Source organism: Leucopleurus acutus (assembly GCF_964270905.1).
Source record: "Leucopleurus acutus genome assembly, chromosome: 16".
In the NCBI taxonomy this organism is placed as follows: domain Eukaryota; kingdom Metazoa; phylum Chordata; class Mammalia; order Artiodactyla; family Delphinidae; genus Leucopleurus; species Leucopleurus acutus.
The window spans coordinates 6942871-6960414 of NC_139158.1; the positions used below are offsets into that span (position 1 = coordinate 6942871).

Sequence of the window (17544 nt, forward strand, 5' to 3'; positions counted from 1 at the left end):
AAGTCGGGAGTGGGGGGAAAGACGCTGGGCATCAAGACGGGTGGTCGCCTGTCAGGATGCCGCCCCCCTCTCCAGGGGCCGCTACGTCTACCCCACCTCTGCCGTTCCAGCCCCTGCTCCGGACACTTTACTGCTTTGGGTCCGGGATGAAGCCCGGAGGCCCCACGACGACCCCGGAGTTCGAGTCGGCCGACGTGGCCCTGGGTCCGCCGTGGCCCTGGGCCTGCCCGGCTGACGTGCGGCTCTGCGGCCACCTGCGGAAGCAGAAGTCCCAGCGCCGCCGCTTCTTTGTGCTCCGCGCCTACCCGCAGCGCCTCGAGTGTTACGAGAGCGAGAAGAAGTTCCGCGCCGGCCGAGCGCCGCCTAAGTTCAGCGTGAGCCTGGAGGGCGCGTGCACCATCAGTAAGCGCGTGGACGCGCGTCAGCGACACCTGATCGTCCTGTACACGCGCGACCGCAGCCTGGGCGTGGCGGCGGCCAGCGAGGCGGAGCAGCAGGCGTGGTACAGCGCCCTGCTCCAGGCGCGCGCCGCCGCCGCCGCCGGTGAGGCCCGAGCCCCGGCGGGGGGGGGGGGGGTGCGGGGGAGGTGGATGATCGTGGATTTGGTTTATCCGTAGTCTGTCCCTTCCCCCGCTCTCCGAAATCAAGACCAAACGTGAAGGGTTTACACGTTTTCAGTTCCCGGGCCACAGTGAATCCAGCCTGCCGGCCCGGGAGCCCCTGTCACCAGACCATTGTCTCTCCAGGTCCCGACTCCCACGAGGACCCCGGGGCCTGGATCCTCGCTCCGTTTCAGGACGTCTGGCCCGTGACGCTGCGGCCCAAGGGGCTGGGGCGGGCACGAGGCCTGGGCAGCGGCGACTACTGCCTGTGCCTGGGTTCTGGGGTACTGAGCCTGCTGCGGAAGCCCGGGGGCAGAAGCTCCAGGGCCTCCCGGCCATCTCCGCCGCCGGCCCTGCGCTTGTCCCTGCTCAGCGTGCGCCGCTGTGGCCATGCCGACGCTTTTTTCTTCCTGGAGCTTGGCCGCTCGGCACCCACGGGTCCCGGGGAGCTGTGGCTACAGGCGCCCGACGCCGTCGTGGCCCAAAGCATTCACGAGACTGTCCTGGCCGCCATGAAACGAATCGGGGACAGTGGTGCCGGCGGCAGGGCTGAGCCACTGCCAAGAAAGCCCCCGACGAGCGCCTCCACACCCTCTGTCCCTCAATCTTATGAGACCCCAGCCTCTGCGGCCCAATCAAGCAGCCTGTACCGTCCGGGGCGCCTGAGTGAGAGGAGCGAGCGAGCAACCCTCAAGACCCTGGCCAGGCCGGGGGCAGCAGCCTCACACCCCGAGGGGTTGGAGCTGGGCGGGGTCTACATAACCAAGGGAGCCAGGAGTGACTACGAACCCATGGGGGGCGGCCAGGCCAGTGGCTACGTGGTGATGGCAACCCCGGGCCTTCCTGCCTCAGCCAAAGCCGCTTCCCACCAGTTGCTCCAGGATGGAGGGGTCACTGAATATGTGTCCATGAGCCTCTGTGCACCACGGTCCTTTTCCTCGAGCTTCTTGCCTCTTTCCTACAGGCCTGGGGCCGGGGAGCCTGGACCCGGGCTCCAAGGCCCTCATCTAGGCGTGGGAGACGACTGGGGATCCGCAGGGGCTCAGCGCTGCTTGCAGCCGCCGTCAGAGTTAGCCGGGGAGTACGTGTGCATTGAGTACGCGGCCGCCGACTACATAGGAATGGGCACTGACATCCCCGAGCCCCCTGACGGCAGCCTCAACTATGTAGACCTGGACCTGGTCCCTCCCCTGGAGGTGCAAGACGACGCCCCCGGGGCCAGGAACCGCCCACACAGCTACGCACACATCGAGTTCCAGAACCTCGGGGAGGCCCCGGTGAGGAGACCCCCGTGGCCCCTGGGTATAGCTGATGGATGGAGAGACAGACGGGAGTGGAGGAAGAAAAAAAGGGCAAAGTTAAGAATGCCTTCCTGCCCACCCCGCTGAACCCCATAATCCCCTTCTGCCCGATGGAGAGGCTCTACAGCCCAGATGTCCCCTAGGACGTGTGACCAGCAGAAGCGCTGAGCTGCCCCTTAGGACGGGCTGCTTAAGGGCTCTGCCCCTTCCAACTGTGGCACCTGTGAAGTCTTCGGGAGGAGGTTCCCCAAGAAGTTGGATTCTTTTAAGGGAGAAAATTCTAGAACCCTTCCCCCCTTAAAACAAAACCCCTACAAATTTCTGGACCTTCTCAGCCAAAGCCCTGACCCTCTGTTTCCCCACAGAGTTCCTGCAGCATCGCTCCAGAGTCTCAAGTCAGCCTTGGCCCCACACCCTGCCTCCAATGATGACGACCACGAAGACAGAGATCTACCCCTCCCCCACACACACACACCTGCTGTGCTTGCCTGGTGTCGGCTGAACTCCTGGGACCCCAGGGCAAGAAGGATGAGAGCAACAGGTATCTTACACTAGTGCCCTCCCGAAGTGATGACACCCCCTACCCCCTACTTTGCCTCTCCCAACGCCAGCTATGTGCTCACACAATTCTCCTTCTCCCGGGCCTGGCAGAACCGATGGAGTCCTTGCTTCTAATATACTTAATCTAGTCTAGGGGTCTATACTGTGCACCCCACCCCCATTAAAGTTTCCCTGCTGGGTGAGCCTGGAAAAGTCTTAGGTCCATGGATTCCCCTGCCCAACTGCAGGGGGAATGAGTAACAAGAATCTGAGGGGAGAGCAACCAAAGCCGTGGCGGAAGAAGAGACCCCATCCCTGCCTCCTCGCCCCACTCTGCTGCCTGCCACAAGGAGCCTGTTTGCAAACCAACACTGTTTATTGTCAACAGAACCTGCCTGGGGAAGTAAGGGGCCCACTCTCCCCCAGAGGGGCTATGGACCTTGGCTGTCTGGGGCCCGTGGGAGAGATGGGTCCATGCAGTGAGAACAGCTCTGGCCACCACTGGCACCTGGGTGGCCAGAGGCAGGGTCTGGGGGGCCAGCAGGGGGCATGGGAGCCCCCAGGGAGCTGGGTCTCGGCTCCCCCTGGCTCATCTGCAGGAGGCCAGTGAGGGCGATCAGCTCAGGCCCACTGAGCCAGGCGGTGGAGCAGCCAGAGGATGGAGCGGGGAGGACCCTGGGGGACATGACTGGGGGTGGGAGCAGCAGCTTCAGAGAGCCCATCACCTGAGGAGAAAGGAGAGGCAAGTGTCTCCCGCCGAGCCCTGCGAGAAGGCTGGGGTGAGGCCAGGGCAGGAAGAGCGCTCACCTGCTGACGGGCCTGAGACCGGTACAGGGGAACACGCTGCCCACAGGGCAGCACATGGTCAGAAAGAAAGACATCTTCACGGCACATCACCGGGAACCCTGGGGAGGAGAAGCTGCTAGGGTGGCAAGCGCTGCACTGGTTCTCCGCGGAGCCTGAGGGGACCAAGGGCCATACCTGCATCCTTGGGCACCTGCTCTCCACTCTGACGTCCTGCTAGACTGGGCCTGAGGCCTCTGCCTGAGGCTGCCTCGTACAGAGGGCAGAATGAGGGATGGCGCAAGGTCCGGCCGGAGAAGGAGGTGCCTGACTCACAGCTGAGCCCCTGTGGAGGGATGGGAAAGATGCCTGGAGCTTCAGCCCCCTCCCAAGGCATCCCTGCCCCACCCGAGGCTGGTGCCACAGGTACCCCCAACTCACCCACACCAGCTGAGGTCCCGGTTTAGCTTCACAGTTGGGGTCCTGTGGCGCCAGCAGGGTCATCCTTGACGGGGCCACCTCCCAGGTCATCTGGGGGGGGAGGGGAACTGGGGGGGGGACTTGAAGAGATTAAAATCGGCTCAGGAGTCGGTGAAAGGGTCTTGGGGGTAAAGATGGCAGGACCCTGTACCTACCTGGGGTTCCCGGTGCCCGCTCGGCAGCCAGGCCTGGGGGCGGCCGAGGCAGCTGCTGCTCTTTCTGGGTCCAGGAAGGCCTTCGGGACCAGGGCTGAGGACTGGGAAGGGGCGGTACTGAGATGCTTCGGTCACAGCCTCCCGCAATCACCTCCCTGCTCCAAGTCTGAATACTTCCAAGGCCGGGCCAAGGGTGCCCGGTGCGGGGAAGCTGATCATACCCTTTCTTCGCTACTAGGGACAACTGAGATATTCTCACACTGTGGGCCCCCGTCGGGTTTCGCCCAAGTGCCGCTGGCAGAGCCCCTCACCTGTCCCGTGGGGTTGTTCTTGGCTCCCGCAGGGCTTCCTCTCCAGAGTCCCAGGCCTGGCCGGGGTCGCTGCCCGCCGAGGGGCCTTGTTCCTCGGGCGCCTGCTCCTCACCCGCGCCCCACCGCCGGGGGGTCCAGGGCAACATGCCGCGTCCACGGGGAGGGCAGGTCAGGGCCCCGCGCCGCCCGCCTGGCACCTCCCGGCTCCCACTCGGGCGCAGCCTCCCTCAGCGGCCCGCGCTGCCCTGCGCGCCCAGCTTGCGGCCCACCTCTCAAGGCTTCGCGGCGCAGGCGTCCAGCGCGTTTCCGGGCCACGTGGCGCACGGTCCCGCCGGGAGCCCGCGAGCGCCCCCTGGCGGCGCGGACAGCGGGGCCGCACGGAAGGGTGAAAACGGCCAGAGGGAACTGCGGCGCCCGCACGTGGAAGCTACACCGTCCCCAGCACACACCGCTCTCGTTCGCAGACACACACACACACAGCTAAGGGGCAACCTAGAGGGCTTCCGGCTTCCGTTTATTGCACGTGACACGACACCCAGCCCCCAGTCTTCCATCCCATACCCTCGACCACGCCCAGAGGCGGCCTCGCGCCTTGCTGGGCCAGCCTGCTTCCAAGCTCCCGGGCAGACAGGTGCCCGAGGCACAGGGCCAGGCCCGAGGCCGCCCTCACCAGTCCTCGCTAGAGAGCAGAGCCCAGGTGTGGCTGTCTTCTCTGTTCCTGGGGTTCCCGCCGGGTCGGGCCCCTGCACCCCGACCTCAACCCCTAAGGCCGTTCCAGCAGTGCATGGATGACAGCAGCGATGTAGGGGAGGCCCCTTCCCGGGGCCCCCTCCTCTTCCAGGATGTGGTGGGGCTGGCACAGGGACTCCTACAGGGAGGGGCCCAGGTTAAGTTCCCCTTGTCACCTCCTCCTCTCAGCTGTAGGGTGGGAGACACCCTAAAGGAGCCTGGGCAAAGGAAGCTGACAGAATGTAGCAGGCAAGGGTCAAGGGCACCCTGGACATGGCTTGGGGACAAATGAGATGCAAGGAAGCTGCCAGAGGATAACAGAAGGGAGATGACACAGGGGGCCAAGGCTCAGAGGGAGGGACAGACCTGCCATTTCCAGAGGGAAATGCTGGAGTAGGCAAGCTGGCACATAGAGCCCAGGAGACACGGCCAGGGATGGGCCCCCGGCACAGCAGGAGCAGACGCAAACACACACACACACACACACACACACACACACAGGCAGCCACGGTCTGTACAATTTATACAAGAGACAGAGACCCAGCCTGGGCCCCTGCATCCCCTACAAATATAGAGTTCTCTCTACAAAATATAGATAATTTAGCCCCCTATAGCAGCTGGGGGGGGGGATGGTGCAAGGAGGAAATTTAAGACCCACCCTCTAGGGAAGCAGAGGGCAGGGCAGGGAGAGGACTTAAAAGGCACCATCAGCACTGAGAAGGGAGGGGCTACAGGAGGGTGGCCAGAGGCTGGGGACCCAGGGTCTGGGGGCACCAGAGTGGGGCCTCTGAGGTCAGTGTTTATACGGGGAGGGGGGTTCACTAGTGTCTTTGGTAGGGGCTGAAGGCACCACCGGCGGGGAAGGGGGTTTGCACAGGAGTCTTATAAATAGAAGTAGGGCAAGGGGGTAGGGGGAGGGGTGACGTCAGGTCCTAGGAACCCAGGAGCCGAGTGTAGACGACACAGAGCAGCAGCATGAGGACCACGTAGAAGAGGACGAAGCCTCCCAGACCAGAGGGGGGCCAGAGGGGCGGGGGGGACCTGCCCCCCGCCCGCTTCACAGCCTCCAGGGTGGTCCACAGCCCTTGGGCAGTGCCCTGGAGGAGATCCGAGGGCGAGCACAGGTCAGCCTGGGAAGGGAGAGTAGGACAGATGGACAAGGACAAAGGACGTCAGCAGCAGCAGCAGCAGCAGCAGCAGGACAATCCTTCCCACCCCCTGCCCTCACGTGCCAGGGCCAGAGCCACGCCGACATGCAGAGTGCAAGGAAGGGAGGCATGCAGGGGAGACATGCGGGACAGGGGCTGGCGGATGTGCTTCCTGTTGAGAAGCAGACACCCCCGTGAATGGAACCCTGCCATCCATGCAGGGTGCCCCGCTGAGCCCAGGACACTGCACCCTTTATAGGAGAGACCAGCCCTGGGCCCCTGAGAACACACCCCCATACCTCAGGCACCCCCATTTTTCGACAAGCTTCTAAGAAACTCTCCACATTCTTCCGAGACTTGAGGGCACTGAGTTTTGGCTGGGGGTGGGTAAGAAAGGAAAAAGAGAGTAAGGGGGAGGCCCCAGGAGGCCCCGTCCCAACCCCTACTTCCTGCCTGGGCCCCAACTGACCACAGCAGGTGAGGGCACGTGAATGAAGGGCACAGAGCGGGGCCGCAGCTGGTTGGCCAGCTGACAGAGGATGACCCCATTGGCTAGAGCCTCTGCCAGGTCCTCGGGTAGGGGCCGCTGCAGCTGGGACTCAAGCACCTGGGAGGCAGGCGAAGGAGGGGGAGAGGTCAGGGTCAGCAGGGAACGCCCTCCTGCCCCTTCCATCTCAGGGGAGGTACCAGGGTAGGCAAAAAGGCTGTTGAGGGAAGCCAGGAACCTCCAGGCACCACGCGGAGCCCAGGCTCCACCCACGCAGATCCCACCTCTCATACCTGGCGCAGCTGAGCCATCACCTCCTTTTCGTCCAAAAGCTGGGGGGATCGCCGAGGTCTCAAGACAGAGTCCGGTGAGGAAGGGCCTGGAGAGAGAGGAGGGTGTGGGGCCGCCTCCACTACGCACCATCGACTTTGCAGCCCGGTCGCAGGGTCTGGCACCCACATCACCTGCCTCTGCGCTTGTGGGATTTTCAACACAATGGGACAACTGACCAGAGAACTCCCAGGCCAGAAGGGACGGCCCCAGCGCCGGGGTTAGTGCTGGATTAGCACCGGGTTAGTACTGGGGAGGAGGGAAGACCCACCTGAGCTGCTCTGAGAGGAAGAACGGAAGAGGAAGCTGTTTGGTCTCTGAATGGAGCTGAGCGGCCGGGGAGCAGGTGCGGTTGCTGGAGGCCGGAGCCAGGGGGCAGGAGAAGCATCCCCTCAGTGTCCTACTCCTCCCTCAGGCCACCAGGTCTCAACCCCCCCCCCCCCACCTACACAGGCCCGCACCCTCCTCCCAGCGCCGCCGTCCCACCTGGTCCCGCTGTAGGAAGGGGCTCCTGGGAGGTGGAGGCGGGGGTGGGAGCACCCTGCCCCCCCGAAGCTCCCAGCTGGGTGGCATTGGACTTGGGCGTGCCGCTGAGGAGAGACAGAAGGGGAATCGAGGGGATGCTCAGGGGAAGGGCGTGTAAGGCGAGGACCGAGAGAGGCGGGGTCCAGGAGGACACATACTTGTAGGTGGCCTGAGCGGACGAGGCGGCAGCACCCCCGCCAGAAGCCCTGACCCCCAGCTTCGGAAAACTAGAAAATGAAGGTGTGGGGTCAGCAGTGCCAGGCGGGGCTCCGCCAACCCCGAGAGGCAGGGAAGCTCAGGAGGCCTCACCGCCAGGGCAGCTGCTCCCACGCCCACACCTGTCCTTCCTTGGGGAACCCCACACTCCACTCTGCTGCTGCTGCCGCCGCTCGCGCTCCTGCCACAGCTGCAAGGTGTCTGGGCGCCGCCTCTCCTCCCCTGCCGGCTCCTCCCGCCTGCAGGGCAGAGGCAGGATGAGAGGTGGAGCGGCCCGGAGGAGAGGACGGGGGGCGGGCGATGAAGTAAGTAAAGGGAGGAGGCGCCGCCTCAGGTGGCTCCGGGTACCTGCTGCTTGGTGCCCTCTCCCCATCCCCTGCCACAGGGCTCGATTCTGGTGGCCGCTGCTCCTGAAGAAAGAACAGCAGAGGGGCTGAGGGGGTTGCCCGAGCCTGCACTGGCTCCCCTCCTCCAGCTCTCTCATGGTGGATGGACAGGCGGACGCGGGCTCCCCTCACCTCGCCAGCACCTCGCTCTTCGTCCTCCCCAGGGACGTGGCTGTCGATGAAGTCAACCTGCTCAGGGTCTCCCTCAGCTGGAGAGAGCAGTGCGCATCAGCGAGCCAATGCGGGCGTTAGGCCCTCGTCCATGCCCCACCCCCCGGCCCCTAGCCCGTGACCCCACTACACACCAGAGCCATCCTCCCGCCGCTCCCTGGGTCCCCGAGGCTCCCGGGCCAGCTCTGAGATCCGGAACGACAACTCGGAAAATTCATCAGTTGACTGTAAATGCAGAGATAGGAGACAGCCTCTCTGGAGTCCCGGGGCCCATGGGGTTCAGGGCCCCAGGCTCTGCTGCTAAGCCAGCCCTTCCCCGCGAGATACTTGGGCGAGCAAAGGAAGAGGACTCCAGCCATTACCAGTCACTCTGAGCTTCAGAGGTAGTAGGCGAAGGGTCCCAGCTCAGAGGTTCTCCCCTGGGGCTGAGATCCCCCATGATCCTTGGAAAGGAGGCCCTTACCTCATTTCCAGACCACCTCTTGCTGCCACTGTCAACGCTGTGGAAGCCTGAGTCCAGCCCTCCGTCATACCGACGTCCCGGAAACAAGTCCTCAGCGGGGCTGGGGCCAGCCAGGGAGAGCTGGTCAGCTCCATTCTGGGCAGCAACCCCGTCATCCGCCCTCCAGAAACCATGGGATCCCTGGTGCTAGGAAGGGGTTTAAGTATCCAGGGGCTTCCTTCCTTCCCACTTGGAACTTACCAGGGGCTGAAACTCGGGGGGCGGGAAGGGGCCAGGTCCCCCAGTGCAGACCCCCCGCGCCGCCCAGCCTCTGTTGACAAATACTTGAAGATGTGAAGTTTCCCCTTCAGGCAGATCTAGATGTGGAGGCGCATGGAGGGTAGTTAGGGGAAGAGAGGGGGGCCTCCCAGATCCTGCTTGGCTACCAAAGGGACCTATGCCCCCAACTCCTGCCCATTCTTGGGCCCGTCCTCACCTGTGCAGGCGGGCTTTGCAGGGGGTTGCTGTCCAGCAAAATGACCTGCAGGTGCCTAAGGCGGCAGAAGGAGACCGGGATGCGGGAGACACGGTTACAGGAGAAATCCAGGCGGACAAGAGGAAGGTCTCCCAGCTCTGGCGGTGGGTGAGGGAAGAGTTAGAAGCATGCCCCGGTGCGGGGCCTTGTGCTCACTTCCTCTGCCCCCTGCTCTGGCTAGTGGGTCACCCCTGGGGCCGCCGCGCCTCCGCCCTGGTTGGCTGAGGGCACTCCCCAGGACCCACCTCCCTGCTCCTCTTCCCGCTCAGACCAACTTCAGCTGCTGCCCACCCCACGTGCTTCCCTCGCCTTGTCCTCCCACCCCACCGCCACTTCCTCCTTCTCAAGTGTCCGTCACAGGGCCCAAACCAAGCTGTGCCACCGCATTGCTCAAAAGCCTTCCAGGATCTGCAGGCGGGGCTGCTGCGGGTGAGCGGGCTGCACCGTGCACAAAGGCACGGGGAGAGGGGGCTGCTGCGACCGTACAGCGCTCCACTAGCCAAGCCCTGGCCCACCCGCAGGAGAGGGTACCCTTCTCAGAAAGGCACAGCTGGATTAGTGGTGCCCTGAGACACAGAATAAGAATAAAAATCACTGCTCTGAAAAATTTCGTGCCAAGCTGGCAGGTAATCCCCGTGTCAGTGTGACATGCTAGCTCGGAAGTGTTTTCTGCCGCTATCATGGTTCGTCCACTAAACTGCATCATCACTGTGTCCCAGAACATGGGCATCAGCAAGAACGGGGACCTGCCCTGGCCCTCGCTCAGGAACGAATACAAGTATTTCCAAAGAATGACCACAACCTCTTCAGTAGAAGGGAAACAGAATTCGGTGATTATGGGTAGGAAAACCTGGTTCTCCATTCCAGAGAAGAATCGACCTTTAAAGGACAGAATTGATATAGTTCTCAGTAGAGAACTCACGGAACCTCCACAGGGAGCTCATTTTCTTGCCAGAAGTCTGGATGATGCCTTAAAACTTACTGAGCGACCAGAATTAACAAATAAAGTGGACATGGTCCGGATAGTGGGAGGCAGTTCTGTTTATAAGGAAGCCATGAACAAGCCAGGCCATCTTAGAGTATTTGTGACAAGGACCATGCAGGAATTTGAAAGTGACACATTTTTTCCAGAAATTGATTTGGAAAAATATAAACTTATCTCAGAATATCCAGGTGTTCCTTCTGATGTCCAGGAGGAGAAAGGCATTAAGTACAAATTTGAAGTATATGAAAAGAACAATTAACGTGAAAGTGTTTTCTGATCTATTTCAAGCCTCCTCCTTCCCCCGAAAAAATTATGTATTTTTTGTTGTAGAGACTTTTGTTGACTTTAGATCTGTGGATAATTATTTCTAAGCAAAGTACTTTTATTCCCCATTAATCTTAACTAGACTGTATCAGATACCATCTGTGAAACATTTCTTGCTGTAACTTCCTGAATGTCCACCAAGAGTCAAGAATAGGTGAGCAGCACCTGCCTAGGGCAGAACGTCTACCAAGACAGCCCGAAGTGGGAGAGCGCCCTGGCAGCATGAGCTGAAACCAGAGCCCATAGAGCTAGGAGCTAGGCAGATGGGTGCAAGGTCAGAAATGGATTATAAACAGAAGAGCTAGCATTCAGTTATTAGAATCAGATCAAAAGAGGGACTGTGAATTACTTTATATCACACTTCTGAAAAAAATTCTCTTCACTCAGACCAGGAATCAATAAGTTGAAAAATCCAGGATATTCCACAGGGATAGTAAAGAGGCAGGTACAAGACTACCTTTTTGGTGGTTAAAGGAGAAGGTCTGAGACCTTAAAAAACTTTGTTTCTGATCTTCAGTAACATTGCATGGGATGTTACAATGACAGAACAAGAATTGGCTGCTCTTTACAAAAAAGAATAATCTAATATCAAGCATAATGGCTAAAATTAAAAATTCAAAGAGGTAATAAATTGAGAATGAATATTGCTAGAAACCAAAATTAGCAAGTTAGAAACTAAACTTCACAGAATTAAAAAATGAAAATTAAAAACATGTTTTACCCAACACGTTAGCAAAGATTCAGATTAAGTATCCAAAAAAAAAAAAAAGCATTTTCTGCCTTATAAATTGGTACAACCTTTTTAGAGTGTAAGTTAGCAACATCAATTAAAATTCAAAATATTCTGGGTTTGGACCCAGAACTTCCACTTCTAGAAATTAATCCTGAACAAAGAAATGGACCCAAGAGTATTTGTTGCAACTTTTTTTTTCAAACTTGGAAACAGCCCAAATGTTGATTAATAAGAAATAACTAACCAATATGTCTATAAAATGTAACATCTACAGCAGTTAAAAACAATGAAGTACTGACAGGAAAATGCCAAAAATTGCTAAGTAAAAGAAGGAAACTGTGTATAATACTCAAAATGTTTAATAAATGTTCATGTGTGGGGAAAAAGCAAAAAAAAAAAAAAAAGAAAAGAAAAAAATCACTGCTCTCTGGTCAAGCACCCCTCCCTGGTTAAGGAGTTCCTGATCTGGCTCCGCCCATGTCTCGCACCTCGCTGCCCACCCTCACACCACATCAGACAACCCTCCACCCCCTTTGTTCTGGGCCTCTCCACATGCTGTCTGCTCAGGTAGGAGAACCCCATTTTTCTGTCCATGCATCTTTCAAGGTTCAGCTTAAGGGTCATTTCTTCTATGAAATCTTTCTAAACACTAGGTTGGAATTTATTGCTCCTTCCTCTGGGCCCCCAGGACATTTTGCTGGGGTCTCCTTTATGGCCCAGAGAGAGCCCTGATCAAATGCTTATTTGTACCCCTACTGTCTTAGAAGGAAAGAAGGAGTAGGGGGGAGCCTAGAGAAAATGGATGGCCACCTGACTCCCCTCTCTTGTTCTTCAAAACCATGGGTAGCATGGCCCCAGCCTTCCCACCTAGCCCTGGCTTGCCTTTCTAACCACGTCTGTGCTGGACCTCCGTGCTTTACACACAGGGTTGCTTCTGCCTGGGTTGCAGAAGGATGGAGAACTCTCCTTCAAAGGTCAGCTCCTGCTGCACCTCTGGGCTGACTGAGGCCTTCCCCGGGTCCCTGAGCCGAGCCACACGGCTCCCTCTAGCCCCTACGGCGCTAAGTTTCCTGTTCTAGCGCTTCCCTCTGCTTGTCTCTCCCCATTAAGCCACTAAATCTTAAGAGTTGGCCCCAGATCTGAGTGACATCACTCACATCTACCTGTTCCCCACCTAAAACACAGGAAACACACACACACAACAATGCTGGCTGAATAAAGGAAGGTGTGCCTGCTTTGGAGCAAAGGCTATCAAGTGTCGGGTGCATCACAATTAGCCCATTAAAATGGGGTTGCCTGAGCTCCAGCTCACTGGTTCACAATCTCTGGGGAGGCAGCACAGGACCTCACCTGACTCAGGTTTTGAGAGCTTCGTGGGCGCTAAATGGTGACACTGGGTGACCTTGAGGGCTCCTCTTGACTGTGAAATTCTACAGGGTGCCAATGCACTCACCACTCCCCTTCCTGTACCCTTCCCCAGATTTGTCAAGCACGGCTAATAACCCATGCTTTGCCAGCCTCAGAGGGCTGCTGGTCAAGAGCAAAGAAAATAATTTACAGCATGTCTCATGCATTGCAAAACCCTGGGCAACTAAGGCATTATTTTTCCTTGAAGATTCCTTGTCTGTGACTCCTCCAAGGTAGATACACAGACACAGACACACACACAGACACACACACATCCTCACACCCCTCCAGTGCTTCCTTTTCCTCACCATCAGGCAGGGCGCTGAGCTGGTTCCTCCGAACATTGAGATCCCGCAGGGAAGGGAGGCCACACAGCTCCACTGGGAGAGATGGCAACTCATTGCTGCTCACATCCTAGGATGAGGAAAGAAGTAGGGAAGGAGCCACAGACCCCGAGCATCAGAAACTACCTCCTGGACCTGGCCGCCTGCTTTAGTCTCGGCTTTTCCCCTAGGGAGCATCCCTCCTTTTCCTGCCCTCCCCCGCCCCCCAGAGGTCCCTAGTGCCTGGCTCATCAGTCCCTCTTGTCACCCTGCTCCCCATCCTCACGAGCTGCCGCAGGCTTCCCAGGGCACTGATGTCGGGAGGTAGGGCCCCCAGTTTGTTGTTGCTGACAATGAGTACTCGCAGGGGCAGCTGGCAGATGTAGGGCGGCAGCGATGACAGCTGGTTTCGGCTGTGGGAGGGAGGAGGGCAGTGGGCTCACCCTCCAGGCATGGCGCTGTCCTTTCAGGGTCACCGGGAGGGTCACTCAGGGTGCTGTTCACTGGTACTTGGGGCCGAGAAGGACCACCCCCTACCCTGCAGTGGCCCTGCCTCCCTACCTGAGGTTGAGGTAGGTGAGAGCTGTGAGATTCCCCAAGGCTGGGTTCAGGCATCTCAGACAATTGTGGTAGAGGCTCAGACCCTCCAGGGACACCAGCTGGCACGCTGCCTCTGGCACCTCGGGGAACCGGTTCCGGGACAGGTCTAGGGGAAGCAAGTGTCAGCGGAGAGCTTGCAAAGACCCAGCCCTGGACAGGAAGACCTTGAACTTCCCCAGAGCCAAGGAATCAGACCTATAAACCTGGACCCTCTGGAGCAAGAAGAAAACCTTCCGTAACCTGGAGCCCATTCCAAGCGTAGCCAGAGCGGCAAAGGGAAGGCAAAGGCCTTGGGGTCTCTGGGCTGGAGAAGCCTAGACTTGGGGGAAGGGGGCGAGCCATGAACACCATCTTCAAACGCACAAATGCAGGGCTATCCTGTAAGGGTGGCTGGATTCTATAACTCTTGTGGTTTCTGTTGTTCTGTGATGCCTGGAGAGGTGGAAGGCAAAGGTCACAGGAGAAGGCTGGTGCTCCAAAGGAACTAGCAAGGTGATGGGCTGGGAGGTTCAAGGTAAGAATATGAACAACCCCTGGGGGACACGAACGAGAAAGCTCACCCCTCCTAGGCGCCCTGTCTCCCAACCTCTACCTATTTTCCACCAAGGGTTATTATAGCCTGGCTCTGGAGACCTGACACTGGCCACCAAGGGTTATCATAGCCTGGCTCTGGAGACCTGACACTGGCCACTGGTTTTTCACCAGCCCCTGGGATCAGCAAGCCAGGTCCAAGGGACTATGAAGTCACAGATTCCCAAGGACCTGGAGAGAAAGGCAAATGGACCAAGCTGGAGGTGGGAGGTGGAGTCCCAGGCACACCTTCCTCAGAGCTGGCCTCCTTCCTGCCCTCTTACAGTCTCAACGGCCTGCTTCTACTTCCTCTCTTGCTGACCCGGACTTCAGACCAGCTCCTTTGCCTCGAGTCTTGGGCACGGGCGAGGAGTGGACAGGGCGGAAAGGACGGGAGAGTCTACTAGCATCCTTTTATCTCAACCAGCGGCTTGCTAGACCAGTGCAAGGCGTCCAGTACGGGGTTCCTGCCAGTCTGGAGGCTCTCACTGCTTAGACTGCTACAAGCCCGGGTCTCTGCTCCCTCTGCCCAGCCTGTATTGGGAGGGGCCCAGGGCCTGCTGGAGAAGTCCCAGGGAACAGAGCTTGGGTGAGCTTCTTAGAGGGCCCTCTCCACGGAGGGGCAAGCAAAAGCCGAGGGGAGGGGAAGCGGGGGTATATCCCCCAAGGAAATGAGTCTTGTGACAGGAAATGAAGTAGAAATAACCTGTCAGGTTCTGTCTCTGGGCCCTGTGTTTACCAGGGCGGACGACAGCCTGATGCCCCAAGAACCCTCTCTGCTCCCAGCCCTGGTGTGCACAGAAAAAAGACCTGTCACAGGAGAAGACAGTTCCAGAGAGGGTGGGAGGATGCGATGCAGTCCTCCCGCCCTCCCCCTCCACCTGCCCGCTTCCTCTGCATCCACAAATGTGTGTGCTGCACGCGCATGTGGATGAGGGGGGTGGAGGGCAAGCTGTGATGGGGCGGGCCAGGGAGCGGGGGCAAAAGCTCAGAGCGAGTGAGCGGAAGGGAGCGGGGCTGGAGGAGCGGTGCACAGGAGGCACAGGATGCGGTCTGCGAGAGAATGAGCTGCACTTCTCTTTTGTGAGAGCAGCCCTTCCCCCCACCTCAGGATTCATCCTACTATCAGGGCCCGGGGACCGAGTCCAAGGGACAGCAGGGACCTGCGCCACAGCACACGTGCAAGGAAAACGCTGGTTCAGAAAGAGCTGCGGAAGCAGGAGGAGAGGTTCCACAAGATTCAGTCAGCAGAGCTGAAGTTTTTAGTCCATCAGGGTTGAAGGGCAAGGAAGTGTGGAGAGCAGGGTATGGGCAACAGACTGGGTTCCTGTCACTTCCTCTTTCCACCCCAAGCTACAGGCACCCTGCTTGGGGAGAGGGGCCGGAGGAGAGAGTTCTGGACGAGAGAGACCCACCTGGCCTAGAACCTGGGCCCTGAAAGGACTGAGGATTCCTGTGTGAAGAGCAGGGTAGAGAGAGGTTCTCAGGAAGCTGGGATTGTCCCGCTTGCCCTGGAGAACGGGCTGCACCCTGAGCCGGAATGCTGGGGGAGGAGGCGGAGAGGGGGTGGGAGCTGGGAGGGGGCCCGGGAGGTCTTGGGAGTTTTCCCCAGGAGTCCACTCACACAGACAGAGCCCTAAGGAAGTAAAGAATAACATTTGGTCTCTGTCAAAGAACAAGCAAGGGGGAGGGGAAAGGGAACAGACGGCAAGTGTCACACAGCTGCTGAGGTCAGTCTGGAGCTGGGGGGTTAGGCGGCTCGGGGAGTCTGAGAGGGACAGCAGTGGCTCTCGGCTGCCCTGAACTCACTCGCCGAGGAGTGGGCGAGTGAGTTTACCTAGCAACCCAAGACAAGGGGAGTGGTTTCAACTGGTTCTCTCCAGAACAGTCGAGGAAAGAGTGTGCGTCGGCGCCCACTAGGGTGTTTGCAGGCGAGCAGGCACCTGCTAGGGGGGCAGTGCAGTCCCAGGGCAGTGGCATCAGGGGGACACTCTCATCCAGCCCCAAGTCCCACCCTGGGCTCGGCTGGGGTGGGGCTTTGGGAATGCAGTCCTCCACCCCTCTTCCAATCCCCACCCCCCAGCTGCCAGCCCAAGGTCAGAGTTTGCCTCCTGAGCAGCTGAGCCTGACTCACTCGTCACAGTGGAGTCCCTGCACCCTACCATCAACAGACACCAGGGTGGAGGGATCCTATGGGTGGGGGACTAGGAAGGACAGTTGGGCCGTCTCTAGCTTCCCAGCACTCCTAGCTGGGAGATAAGATTTCCCTCCTTTCAGCAGCTGCCTCAAGTCCCTCCCCCGTGGGGAAAGCAGAAACTGAAATGGGAATTCTAGGGTCTCTGTGAGATCACAGGCTCCACAGTGACCTCACACACGCAAGAAGGAGGAGGAGTCGCAGATAAAGGAGTCAGGGATAATAGGAGGAAGAGCTCGCGGAGAAAAGAGTTGGGGGAGGTGGGAGATTTGCTTTTTTCCCACAGGCTGGCTGGGGGAAGAATGGAGAGAGTCAGCGGCCTTAGGGGGCGGGACTACAAGCAAAGGAAACAGAAACTTGGGGCTGTCAGGGGCAAACGCATGGAATTGGGGGCCTGGGGCTGCTCTTATCTTTGGTGGAACAGGGGAAAGAGTTGGAGACTAAGTGGAGAAAGAGAAAGGAGTCATGGGGGGGGGGGCTCGTGAGGGCTGCTTTATGGAACGATCAGAACTGAGGTTGAAGAGATCACGCAAATGAGCCAAGCAGGTGAGGGGCAGGACCATTCTACAGGTGCGCAGATATGCAAATAAAGAGAAGCGGGGCGGGGTAGGGGGGCGCTCACGACGCTCGGCCAGAGATTCTTGAGCGTTCCGTGCAAACCAGAAAAGCGCTCATTGTCTAGTAGTTCTTAAGGTGGGGAGGGGGTGGTGGCAGACTTATGCAAATCAGCAGAATCTAGAACTCCGACGGCCAGGTGATGGGGCGGGCCAGACTCCCGGGCCCGGGAAGAAACAAGCGAGGGGCGGGGCTATGCAAATGAGGGTCCCGGCCGGGCTCGGAGCCGGGTGCACTCACCAGCCTGGGTGATGTCTGACAGGTCGTAGCTGCGGGCCGCGCCCCGGGGGAAGTGCTTCAAACGCCGGTTAGACAGGTTCAGGGTCCCGGTGGCCACGGCCTCCTCTAGAGCCCGCTCTGCACTGCGGCTCCCGGGCAGACCCGGAGACCCTGGAACGGAGGTCGTGGCCGCCGCCTCCTCACCCCCGGCGGCGAGAGAGGCCGCTACCGCCGCCGCCATCCGCTCCCGGCGGCTCCCGCTGCCTGACTGACGGGACCGGCCGTCCCTCCTTGCCCCTCCCCCTCCTCGGAGCCGCCGTAGTCGCTTCCAGGGGGAGGAAGCGGGCTCAGGGACCCGACGGACCAATCGGGATCCCGAGACGCGTCGGAAGTGGCTAATCAGAACCCGCCGGCGGGGTGGAGACTCCGGCGC

General features: G+C 59.3%; 4 protein-coding genes across 5 annotated transcripts; 2 read left to right on the forward strand and 2 right to left on the reverse strand.

Moving 5' to 3' along the window:
* Positions 1-56: 56 nt before the first annotated feature.
* LOC309972940 (insulin receptor substrate 1-like) lies at positions 57-1613 on the forward strand (the record flags this gene model as incomplete). The annotated part of the gene is made up of 3 exons (XM_082856835.1): positions 57-543; positions 747-1520; positions 1567-1613. 3 exons carry the CDS (start codon positions 57-59, stop codon positions 1611-1613), a joined length of 1308 nt encoding a protein of 435 aa, XP_082712961.1.
* A 1233-nt stretch (positions 1614-2846) lies between these two features.
* SAP25 (Sin3A associated protein 25) lies at positions 2847-4332 on the reverse strand. The gene is made up of 6 exons (XM_082857051.1): positions 4173-4332; positions 3862-3962; positions 3668-3774; positions 3425-3572; positions 3251-3348; positions 2847-3168 (listed from the first exon to the last, which is right to left on the reverse strand). Exons 1-6 carry the CDS (start codon positions 4316-4318, stop codon positions 2875-2877), a joined length of 894 nt encoding a protein of 297 aa, XP_082713177.1. The 5' UTR covers positions 4319-4332; the 3' UTR covers positions 2847-2874.
* A 43-nt stretch (positions 4333-4375) lies between these two features.
* LRCH4 (leucine rich repeats and calponin homology domain containing 4) lies at positions 4376-17366 on the reverse strand. Of its 2 annotated transcripts, none has more exons than XM_082857049.1 (18): positions 17133-17366; positions 13475-13619; positions 13200-13326; positions 12899-13004; positions 9103-9239; positions 8868-8983; positions 8628-8727; positions 8299-8389; positions 8126-8202; positions 7956-8017; positions 7730-7846; positions 7550-7618; positions 7353-7456; positions 7138-7221; positions 6830-6915; positions 6519-6656; positions 6349-6426; positions 4376-5040 (listed from the first exon to the last, which is right to left on the reverse strand). In XM_082857049.1, exons 1-18 carry the CDS (start codon positions 17350-17352, stop codon positions 4936-4938), a joined length of 1962 nt encoding a protein of 653 aa, XP_082713175.1. In that variant the 5' UTR covers positions 17353-17366; the 3' UTR covers positions 4376-4935. The 2 variants fall into 2 exon arrangements, with proteins under 2 accessions (XP_082713175.1, XP_082713176.1); XM_082857050.1 differs by lacking the exon at positions 4376-5040 and adding an exon at positions 5820-6031.
* On the forward strand, positions 9798-10416 carry LOC309972969 (dihydrofolate reductase-like). Its single transcript, XM_082856860.1, has one exon. It carries the CDS (start codon positions 9822-9824, stop codon positions 10383-10385), a length of 564 nt encoding a protein of 187 aa, XP_082712986.1. The 5' UTR covers positions 9798-9821; the 3' UTR covers positions 10386-10416.
* Positions 17367-17544: the final 178 nt, after the last annotated feature.

Coding starts and splice junctions, on each gene's coding strand:
- SAP25 (XM_082857051.1), bottom strand. CDS start 4,318: ATGTTGCCCTGGACCCCCCGGCGGTGGGGCGCGGGTGAGGAGCAGGCG. Junction 3,963..4,172: donor AGAACAACCCCACGGGACAG/GTGAGGGGCTCT, acceptor GCCCCTTCCCAG/TCCTCAGCCCTGGTCCCGAA. Junction 3,349..3,424: donor GCAGGTGCCCAAGGATGCAG/GTATGGCCCTTG, acceptor TCTCCTCCCCAG/GGTTCCCGGTGATGTGCCGT.
- LOC309972969 (XM_082856860.1), top strand. CDS start 9,822: ATGGTTCGTCCACTAAACTGCATCATCACTGTGTCCCAGAACATGGGC.
- LRCH4 (XM_082857050.1), bottom strand. CDS start 17,352: ATGGCGGCGGCGGTAGCGGCCTCTCTCGCCGCCGGGGGTGAGGAGGCG. Junction 8,390..8,627: donor AGAGGTGGTCTGGAAATGAG/GTAAGGGCCTCC, acceptor CTGCATTTACAG/TCAACTGATGAATTTTCCGA. Junction 6,916..7,137: donor TTCCTCTCAGAGCAGCTCAG/GTGGGTCTTCCC, acceptor CTCTCTCTCCAG/GCCCTTCCTCACCGGACTCT.